General features: G+C 46.5%; 1 protein-coding gene across 2 annotated transcripts; it reads right to left on the bottom strand.

Moving 5' to 3' along the window:
* Positions 1–4,417: 4,417 nt before the first annotated feature.
* On the bottom strand, positions 4,418–7,549 carry LOC125521001 (IRK-interacting protein). Of its 2 annotated transcripts, none has more exons than XM_048686040.2 (2): positions 7,165–7,549; positions 4,418–6,129 (listed from the first exon to the last, which is right to left on the bottom strand). In XM_048686040.2, the coding sequence occupies exons 1-2, from the start codon at positions 7,441–7,443 to the stop codon at positions 4,615–4,617; spliced, it is 1,794 nt and encodes a 597-aa protein (XP_048541997.2). In that variant the 5' UTR covers positions 7,444–7,549; the 3' UTR covers positions 4,418–4,614. The 2 variants fall into 2 exon arrangements, with proteins under 2 accessions (XP_048541997.2, XP_087391721.1); XM_087535595.1 differs by lacking the exon at positions 7,165–7,549 and adding an exon at positions 6,638–7,142.
* Positions 7,550–11,085: the final 3,536 nt, after the last annotated feature.

Consider the following 11,085-nt stretch of genomic DNA (forward strand, 5'->3'; position numbering starts at 1 on the left):
GGAGCACGAGCAAGAAGGGAACTTAAGATGCAAAAACAAATGAAGCACGATCAGAGGGCCTCCTCGAGGGCCACCATCAGGCACAATGTCTATCTTGAGTTGGAATTTTCATGGCTTGGGTAATTCCGCGGCCGTTTGAGAGGTTTGTGAACTCATTAGCAGATTTACCCCAGATGTGTTATGCTACCATGATATGGGCTCCCGAGAGCCCTTGGATATGAGATCCAATGGTCATGAGATGAGCTCTCGGACTTGCGCATAAATAACGGTTCCTTAGAGAAGTTTTTTGCGAACTTGCAGGAGCTCGGTACTTGACCATTGGATATCTGATCCAAGGGCTCTCGGAAGCCCGTATTGTGGGAGCATAGTATTCCCCGTATCACTTGATGCACACTCCCATTGCCCCCTCAAGGGACACTGCAAGATCCACTTTAGGAATCCGTTTACTTGCCTTCCCTGTTGGCGGATCGGACATCACGCTCGGGACTACACAAATCCTTTGTCACTATCTTCATTGTCGTACCTGCTTCTCTATCGTAAACTGCCGATGTGTAGCGTTCACCACTGCAGCTGTCAATTCCTCCTGCAACGTATCAAGTGTCGCACCAGGCGACTCACATCAGTGGCTCCTCGATGCACCCTAATGAAGGACACATCATCACTGTTTCCACGCCGGAGATGGATGCTAATGCGGCTAACCTTGCTTACCTAGGTGCTATGTGATACGTCTCCGTCATATCTATAATTTTTGATTGTTCCATGCCAATATTATACAACTTTCATATACTTTTGGAAACTTTTTATACTATTTTTGGGACTAACATATTGATCCAGTGCCCAGTGCCAGTTCCTATTTGTTGCATGCCTTTTGTTTCGCAGAAAATCCATATCAAATGGAGTCCAAACGAGATAAAAACTTACGGAGATTTTTTGGAATATATGTGATTTTTGGGAAGAAGAATCAAAACGAGACGATGCCCGAGGGGGCCACGAGGCAGGGGGCGCGCCCCAGGGGGGTGGGAGCGCCCTTGACCCTCGTGGCCACCCCGTAAGGCGGTTGGTGCCCTTCTTTCGCCGCAAGAAAGCCAATATCCCGATACAAATCATGTTAAAATTTCAGCCCAATCAGAGTTACGGATCTCTGGTGATATAAGAAACGGTGAAAGGCCAGAATCTGGAACGCAGAAACAGAGAGAGACAGTGAGACAGATCCAATCTTGGAGGGGCTCTCGCCCCTCCGCCGCCATGGAAGCCATGGACCAGGGGGTAAACCCTTCTCCCATCTAGGGAGAAGGTCAAGAAAGAAGAAGAAGAAGAAGAAGAAGAAGGGGAGCTCTCTCCCGGTGGCGTCGGAACGCCGTCGGGGCCATCATCGTGTGACGGCGATCTACACCAACACCTCTGTCATCTTCACCAACATCTTCATCACTTTCCCCCATCTATCTACAGCGGTCCACTCTCCCGCAACCCGCTGTACCCTCTACTTGAACATGGTGCTTTATGCTTCATATTATTATCGAATGATGTGTTGACATCCTATGATGTCTGAATAGATTTTCGTTGTCCTATCGGTAATTGGTGAATTGCTATGATTGGTTTAATTTGCTTGTGGTTATGTTGCTATCCTTTGGTGCCCATCATATAAGCACGCGCGTGGATCACACCATAGGGTTAGTTGTATGTTGATAGGACTATGTATTGGAAGGCAAGAGTGAGAGAAGCTTCAACCTGGCATAGAAATTGATGCATACGGGATTGAAGGGGGACCAATATATTTTAATGCTATGGTTGGGTTTTACCTTAATGAACGTTAGTAGTTGCGGATGCTTGCCAATAGTTCCAATCATAAGTGCATAGAATTCTAAGTCAGAGATGACATGCTAGCAGTGGCCTCTCCCACATAAAACTTGCTATCGGTCTAGTAAAGTAGTCAATTGCTTAGGGACAATTTCGCAATTCCTACCACCACTTTCCCACACTCGCTATACTAACTTTATTGCTTCTTTACCTAAAACAGCCTCTAGGTTTTATTTACGTGCTCTTTATATTCTTGTAAACCTATCCTGTTACACCTATAAAGTATTTTTAGTTTTATACTTATTCTAGGTAAAGCGAACGTCAAGCGTGCTTAGAGTTGTATCGGTGGTCAATAAAACTTGAGGGAATATTTGTTCTATCTTTAGCTCCTCGTTGGGTTTGACACTCTTACTTATCGAAAGAGACTACAATTGATCTCCTATACTTGTGAGTTATCACTATAGTCTGGTTCAGAGGAAGCCAACCCATGATAAAAGTTGCCGAGGTCCACAAAACCATCCATGTCCAGTTCGGCATTGAGGGTGACCTCTTCAAGGTGGTGCCTCAACCAAGGACTTCTTTACTTTGTTAGACTACCAACACCATTGCGACAAGATCACGACGGGCCCTGGCCGCTTCTAACATGTCGACCTCGACATCCACACCATGACCTGGCGGCTCGATGCTCACGCCGATGTGGTGCAGGACAACCACCATGTCCTTCTGCATCAAGGGCTTACCGTTGAACGCGTGGAGCGACTCGGTGGCGGCGCCAGTTCCTCGCCCAGGACACGTTTTTCCACTACGAGGCGCGACGCTGCACTGAGCTGCCCTGTTTAGCTTTTTTCAGAAAAACCGTAAAAAACATGAGCATCAGGGAGCTTTGAACCGGTGATCTTTTAGTTATCAATTAGCTGTAGTAACCACGAAAGACATCACACCTCTTGTGATTACTAACTCGGTGTTCTTCTTCTTGTTCTTTTTTCGTTTCCTTTTTCTTTTTTGTTTTATTTTTTCATTTCACTTTTTTTCCTTTTTATATTTTCCTTTTCACAAATTCCTGAACTTTTTCAAAATCCGTGAATATTTTCAGAACGATGAAGTTTTATTCAAAATCGATGAACTTTTCTTTTCCATGAATACTTTTTTAAATTTGTGATTTTTTTTCAAAATCAATGAACCTTTTTTCAAGTTGTAAAGTTTTTTTCAAATTGATAATAACCTTTTTCCACCAAATGAATGAAGCTTTTATATTTTCGTAAATCTTTTTTATTTCACAATTTTTTCATAAGTATTAAAAATCTGGCCATTTTTTACCAGGCCAACTGACACAAAAAGGAAAAAAGAATCTGTGGCCGAGCAAGCGAACTGAGCGGGCGTGTAGCTGGAACCGAGCGGGGAGAGCAAAGCGCGTTGCTGGGCCGCGGCCAACTCAGGCACGCGTGAGCGCCCGTTCGTTCCAGGGCTCAGCAGGCGCCGTATAGGAGCTCCCGTGCTATACCTCGTTTGTAGTAAGGTGAATGATTCGCTAGACACACGTGCCCCCTACATGTGCCGCCCGAGATCGGGAGGAGCGCCGACTCTCCAACGCATATTTGTTTTTCCTTTTTATCGCTCTTACCTATATTTCTGAAATGGAAAATATTATCCATAATTTTTTCAAAATTGTTCATCATGCGTTTGGAAAACGTTCATATAATTTAAACAAAGTTGATGATAGTATTTAAATAAATATACAGGATATTTAAAAAAATGTTCACACGTGTTCAAAAAAGTTTGTCCCATTCATATTATTAATACAATGTTAAAATTGTTCACACAAATTAAAAAATTGTTTCATTCCATTCAAACAAATATACATTATATTTTAAAAGATGTTCACGTGTTTAGAAAAAAATTCCATGACCTTTTAAAAATGTTATACAATGTGAAAAGTGTTGGCATAATTCAAAAAAATGTATGTGATACTTTTAAGAAAATTTTCACACGTTTTAAAAATATGTTCATGACATTGAATAAAATGTGTATACAATGAAAAAAATGTTCACGTAGTTTAGAAACATGTTTCATGTCATTAACAAAATACTCATCATGTATTTGATATAAAAAATATTCAACCCGTGTCTAAAAGTATTTTCCAAATTTTCAACCAGTATCTAGAAATATTTTTCAAAATACATGAAGATACAGTACTGGGTCGGCCCACTAAAGTCGCGCCAGATGCCGATAAAACCCATTCGGCTGCTGGGCGTTGCATCGCTGTCTGCCCCGCTGCGCTAGTTGCCGCCGTTGAGTCCTTGTCACACGACGACGCGTTCGGGGCGGCGCGGCGGCTGGTGGAGGCGTGGCGTGCCGCCGTTGGTGGGAGAAGGTGGATCGGCAGTCGGTTTGGCCGCGGGCCTGTGACGCGATCGCAGGACCTGCCTGGCCCAATTTCGACTTTAGAGCCGAAGATACCTCAGTCTCCAGGTAGGCTCTCTCGAGAAGGCAGGCAAGGCCAACTCATGTGTTCTATACTCAACCGTCAAAATATACAAACTCCTAAAACATTCCCATGTTTAACATCAGCAGTTCAAATGCATGCATTTCTGTCCATCAAAAACTCGATCAAACCACGGAGGAATCAAAAACTATCGATCAATCTACCCGTTAAGGATTAGCATAAATATTTCTTACAGATGGTATCAACCGCACGCGAGTGAACCAACATCCACTCAACACGCAAATGCTACATATCACGCTACTAACAAGATATATCAGTCAAAACAAAACCAAGAGGCATGATACCAGCTCAGGACTATACTACAGGCACAGGGTCTAGCTATATCTGCAGATCACTCTGCATTTCAGCACCCGGTCCTGGACGTAGAACCCGGGCATGGCCATGATCTTCACCCGGGACGGGTTCTGCTGCGACCTCTGCCTCTCCACCTGGATCTCCTCCATGTACATCGGGTCGAAGGCCCGGTTCTCCTCGACCCGCAGCACCATCAGCGGTGGGCTGAAGGAGAATGCCAGCAGGTGGAGCAGCCAGATGCACTTGGCGGCCACGAAGAAGCACTGCAGCAGCTGCTCGGCCCACGGCCACGACCAGCTCAGCGTGGACACCATGCAGCTCATCTTCTGGTCGCAGAACCGGCTGAAGTCCTCGCAGTAGTACTTGGTGCCCTTCTTCAGGACCTCGTTCCAGCTCAGGTTGCGCAGCGCCACGAACGACGCGAAGTTCTCCTGGAGGTCCTGCTTGGGGTCGAGGCACCTCGGCGACCCGTTCTTCTGGAACGTGCAGTTCTCGAAGTCCTGGTACATGGCCTGGTTCATCAGAGCTTCCAGATGATACAGTATCACTTTCGAGTGCTTGTCCGCGAGTGTCAGCTGATATGGCTGCAGGAGCAGGTTCAGCTTGTCTGCCAGCCCATTGTCGGCGTCTTCGACTTGCTGGAGCAGCACCTTGCAGAACTGTTTGATGGAGAGGCGGGCTTCTGATACTATCTGCAAGAACCCTTCCACCATTACCTCCTGACTGACGGGCAATGAATCGTCCCTGCTGACACCCACTGATCTCGCCGATCTCTTCGAGTGAGATTGCGCATTGTTTTTGGTGCTCGTTGCTTTCTTTAGAGCCTTCTTCAGTTCTGAGGAATATGCTTCCAGGCTCAGCAGCTTGCTAGTTAGTTCTCCCAGAGATGATCTCATCTCTCCAACTTCCTGAAGAGCAGCGTCCCTATGCTCATTGGCCTCAGCAAGCTCCTTCTTCAGAGACTCTAGTGAAAACACCCCCCACTCCTTGAGAAGCTGCGACATGTTCTCACATTCGGCGGTGCTCGGTGACATGTCCGATTTCGTCTTCCTCTTCGACTTGGGTAACAGCCATGAGAGCACGTTTGTCCCTTTTTGCCTTGTGCGCGAGCCGACGGAGGGGTGGTGATTCGACTGTGTCACAACACTGCTGAGGTTCTTCGGAGCATTGGCATCAGCTTCAGGGGCCCTACTGATTGTGGCAGGCTTGCAAGTGTTGCACGTGGTCGTAGCCTTCGATTCTGCTGAATCCGTTCTCCTGCTGGCCGACTTGAGGAAGCTGTCAGCAGAGAGAGCAGGATGAAGGAAGGAATGATGGTTTCTACGAGGGATTCTGTTCCGCGTATGCTCATTTGATGAAGAGAAATGGAGCTCGCTGTTGGACGAAGAGAATGTGTTGTGATTGTCGACATCTGAGAAGGCCACCTCATCTTCAGCACCTTCATGGTCTAGACCGATTCCGCTCCAGTTCTCAGATAGGCTCCGGTTGTCTTGGCGAATGTAGTTCATTCCACCCAAAGGCTCTTCACCATAAGCCTGAAAGATTTCACCAAGGAAGCAACAAGTGTCAATATTAGAAGTTGGTTAAAAGTTCAAAAATATTAAAAGATGATTCGGCAAACAAAATGAATGTGGTTCAGCTCTAACCCCTCGGTGACTTTTGCTTCTTTGTTTTAGTTATTACTGTTTTGCTTTCTTTTGCAGTTAGTTCTGCTTTGTTAGCTTTGTGGCTGTTTTGGTTTTGTAAGCATTCTGACATCTCGGAGTTCTTCTTAAAATACAAAATGATGTGCATTTCTATGCGTGTCGAGAGGAAAAAAGTGATGTATATACCAACAAAGGGCAACATAATTTGGGAAAGAATGCAGACATAGTGACATACTAGAACCAAGTACATGCTAAAATGGTTTGTTATGATTGTTCAGATTACTAGTGGTTCCTTTTTTGTAACTGTACCGGAAAAACATTTATAGCCAACCAAAGAGCTTGGCGGTACGATTTAGTAAATGCATTCCACTGCGGAGAAGTTAGCTCATTCACCAACCTGTATAAGATGGCTGTTCTGGAATGTTGCAAATTAGACCAGGCAGAAGACAGTCAGGGCTCTAGACACCTATTTATGTGAAAAAGATCATTGCCTTTCGTATGCATACAAGAAAATAGCCTTGCTTGTATCTAACTTAGCCATGGTAACTGAAAAAAACTTAGTGAGCAAACCCTGACTGACATCCACCTTGTTAATCAAGATTGAGCTTTTACCTGGCAAACTCCAATCAACATAGCATATTTGAGCACACTGTTTTTCAGCTTTTATTTCAACCAAGGACTATCGGTAAAGAAAGTTGAATTTAAAAATGGTGCGAGTGCGACCCGCACAAAGAACACGCCCACAATAAGAATAAGCAAATCCTGCAGCAACCTAACTCGACAGCCAGATGCAGAAGTGTGCACTTTCTTTTAGCATGGCGGACAGTGGCAAATCTAGCACCAATGGAGCTGCCGTTGGCAGACACCGCTGCTCCTTAGACCGAGAAACAGTAATAAGCGCAAAACAGGCAAGAGCGTGCTCACCGGGGTGAAGACGGGGTAGTCCTCGGCGACGGCAGCGGCCCTGGGGAACGCCGGCGACGCGGCGGGCGGCACGCGGATGACGGCGGGGCTGCGGCCAGCGCCGGCGCCGGCGCCAGCGTAGGCGGCGGCATTGGCGCCGCCGCCCTGCAGGAGCGCGGCGTGGAGCGCGCGCAGCTCCGTGGCCTTGGCGATGGCCGCCTGGATTTCCTGGCGCGTGGCCGGGAACGCGGCGGGCGGGCGGGCGGAGGACGACGGGGCCGAGGCAGCCTCCGCGGCCATGGGCGCCGCGACGGCCGAGGGCGACGGCGCGGGGAGCGGGTCAAAGGCCGCGTCTTTGGGTTTGGCTGTGCGCGGAGTTGTGGCGCTGGCCGGAGGGAGGGAGGGAATAATGGCTTGTTGTATGTTTTGTCCGTGTATGTCATGTACAGTACTCCCTCCCTCCGTTTCTAAATACTTGTCTTTCTAAGCATTTCAACAAATGACTACATACGAAACAAAATGAGTGAATCTACACTCTAAAATATGTCTACATACATCCGTATGTAGTAGTCATTTGAAATGTCTAGAAAGACAAATATTTAAGAACGGAGAGAGTAGTATTTTGTATCTCAACTGTGCGGTAATCATGCTTGGTGCTACGTAGTGCTCCTGCTAAATGGGTACCGGCGCCAATGCAGGACCAGCGTGGCCCTGGATTTTGAGATGTTGATAGTGCGGGCTGGACCAACGTAGCAGTGTCAACAGAATGATAAAGCACATGTGTGTGTGTGTGAGAGAGAGTAGCTTTACAGATGGGAGGGAGAGAGACGGTGGCGTGCCATCTACTGAAAGGAAAGGGAAAAAAAAAGAATGTTTGAGCTGAGCTCTCTTGTTTGATTCTTTGATTCTTTCTAAGACACTCATGCTAACACAGTACCGGCATAGATTAGCAGTTGGGCGTTGGGACGTTTGACAGTGTTTTTGCTGTATACTGTGCTGTGCACTGCGTGCTTGACTGTCTGTTGTTGCTGGAATGGCTAAGGTTGATGGAGGTTTTTATACGGACTAGTTGCAGTTGCGGTTTTGGCTGTTGATCGGCGAGGAAACAGAGGGCCGAGGAGCACGGGGAAAAGGCAAAGAGCACGGCCACATGGTAAGCAGCGATGGAACTGATTGATGATGACGCCTGCCCCACACTGCCGCTGCGTGCGATTAGCTTTCGGCTTTCAGCTACGTGGGCTTCCGGAATCATGGCTTCCGGTGTATGAAATGGTTTGGAGAAAAATTCGAGCCAAGTCGTCACAGAAAAGGTGAGCGAATTCCCTCCCTGCTGGAAATTCAGATCCGGGTCTCTTTAAGGTGGCGGTCCCTGCGCCTGCGGGGGCTCATAGCAGGCAGGTCGCTTCAGAGACGTCGCTGGGCTTGGAAAATAATTGATGCTGCGAGAGCAAAGCACAGGGACACGCGCATTTATTACGATGAAAATGATCCGTCCGACCAATCGATTTTCTGAATGTGTACAGTCCTCTGCTCCGGTGACGGGTATGCCGGTTGCTCTCGGCCTTGTACAGTTGTAGTAGTACTGTTAACTGATTGCCCTCAAGGGACAATCATTCGAGTGTTTGATCACTAGTCTTAGTTTTTCTTTTTGTACCTGACGATTTACGCTCCCTTGCAATGCATACTTAGGGCCTCTTTGATTCCTAGCAATCTGAAAACACGGGACTAAAGAAACGCATGATTGAATGGTGTATCCTCTTGTAACACCCACGATGCGGCTATATTTCTTATGTGTTGGAGCATGACTTAGAGGCATAACCGTATGGTAGGCATGTCGCAAGAGGGCAATCTTTACACGTCTCATGTACTGAATAAGAAGGGATAAAGAGTTGGCTTACAATCGCCACTTCACACAATACATAAATATAGCATTACATCATCCAGAATACAATCAAGGTCCGACTACGGAATCAAATAAAGAAAGACCACCCCTATTGCTAGGTCCCCGATTGCCCCGACTGGGCTCCACTACTGAACAACTGGAAATGAAACAACACAACGAACATGATCTTCATCAAGCTCCTACTTGAGCTCGGCTGCGTCATCTGCACTGGTAACAACGGCACCTGCAACTGGTTTTGGAAGTAAACTGTGAGTCACGGGGACTCAGCAATCTCACACCCTCGTGATCAAGACTATTTAAGCTCATGGGTAGGGAAAGGTAGTGAGGTGGAGCTGCATCAAGCACTATCACATATGGTGGCTAACTTACGCAAAAGAGAGCGAGAAGAGAAGCAAAGCATGGTCGAGAAGCTACAAAGATCAAGAAGTGATCCTGACACTACTTACGTTCAAGCATAACACAAGAACCGTGTTCACTTTCCGGACTCCGCCGGAAAGAGACCATCATGGCTATACACGCGGTTGATGCATTTTAATTAAGTTAAGTGTCCAGTTCTCTACAACCGGATATTAACAAATTTCCATCTGCCCATAACCGCGGGCACGGCTTTCGAAAGTAAAACCCTGCAGGGGTGTCCCAGCTTAGCCCATCACAAGCTCTCACGGTCAATGAAGAATATTCCTTCTCCCGGGAAGACCCGATCAGACTCGGGATCCCGGTTACAAGACATTTCGACAATGGTAAAATAAGACCAGCAAGACCGCCCGATGCGCGGACATCCTGATAGGAGCTGCACATATCTCGTTCTCAGGGCAACACCGGATGAGCGCTCCGTACAACTAAAACCAGCCCTCAAGTTTCCCTGAGGTGACGCTGCAAAGGACTCTAGTTCGGACCAACACTTAGACAAGCACTGGCCTGGGGGGCTTAAGATAAAGATGACCCTCGGGAGCGCGACTCCCAAGGGAAAAGTAGGTGGTGGTGAGGCAAATGGTAAAACCAAGGTTGGGCCTTGCTGGAGGAGTTTTATTTCAAAGCGAACTGTCAAAGGGTCACCATAACACCCAACCGTGTAAGGAACGCAAAATCAAGAAACATAACACCGGTATGACGGAAACTAGGGCGACAAGAGTGGAACAAAACACCAGGCATAAGGCCGAGCCTTCCACCCTTTATCAAGTATATAGATGCATTAATTAAATAAGAGATATTGTGATATCCCAACATAACCATGTTCCAACAAGGAATAAACTTAAACTTCACCTGCAACTAGCAACGCTATAAGAGGGGCTGAGCAAAGCGGTAACATAGCCAAACAACAATTTGCTAAGAAATGTGGGTTAGAGGCTAACATGGCAAAATGGGAGGCATGATAAAGCAAGTGGTAGGTATCGCGGCATATCAATAGAGCGAGCAACTAGCAAGCAAAGATACAAGTGATTTCAAGAGTAAGGTCGTCTTGCCTGAGATCCCGCAAGAAAGAAGAACGAGTCCATGAAGAAGACAAACGGGCGTAGATGAACGGATCCTCACAACTCCGGAACACAACCAAAGCTAACGCGAGAAGTAACCCAGAAAGAAGCAAACAACATAGTAAACAACCATCACATAATCATGGCATGATGCACAACCAAGTATGATGCATGTCCGGTTTAATGATACATGGCATGGTATGGCAAACTGCACAAGCAAACCTACAAATTAAGTGGAGCTCAATATGCAACGAGTTGCATATTGACGAAACACTACATGACTTATTTAGTTCTCTCCCATTTATGTACGCAACAATATTAGATGTTGATTATCATGGCAAGAGGTGAAGCAAAAGAAAACTACCTATCTAGGCAAGTTTAAATGAGGCCGGAATGACAAACAACAAGTCTAGAAAATCCTCATGAGCATACATTAGATTTGGTACTGTTCTGTCCTAAACACAATTTTAGAGTTATTAAACATGCAAAGTAAAGCCACCATGTTAAACTAGGCATTTTTCCACCCCATTTACACATAAAGTTTGTTAAGTTTGGAGCTACGGTTAA

This window comes from Triticum urartu, chromosome 7A (assembly GCF_056163025.1).
Source record: "Triticum urartu cultivar PI428250 chromosome 7A, HENAU_Tu73, whole genome shotgun sequence".
NCBI classification, from domain to species: domain Eukaryota; kingdom Viridiplantae; phylum Streptophyta; class Magnoliopsida; order Poales; family Poaceae; genus Triticum; species Triticum urartu.

Bases quoted from the DNA above. Each gene is read 5' to 3' on its own strand.
- LOC125521001 (XM_048686040.2), bottom strand. From the start codon at position 7,443: ATGGCCGCGGAGGCTGCCTCGGCCCCGTCGTCCTCCGCCCGCCCGCCC. The intron at 6,130-7,164 runs GTGAGCACGCTC...GAAATCTTTCAG, and splicing joins ACTACCCCGTCTTCACCCCG to GCTTATGGTGAAGAGCCTTT.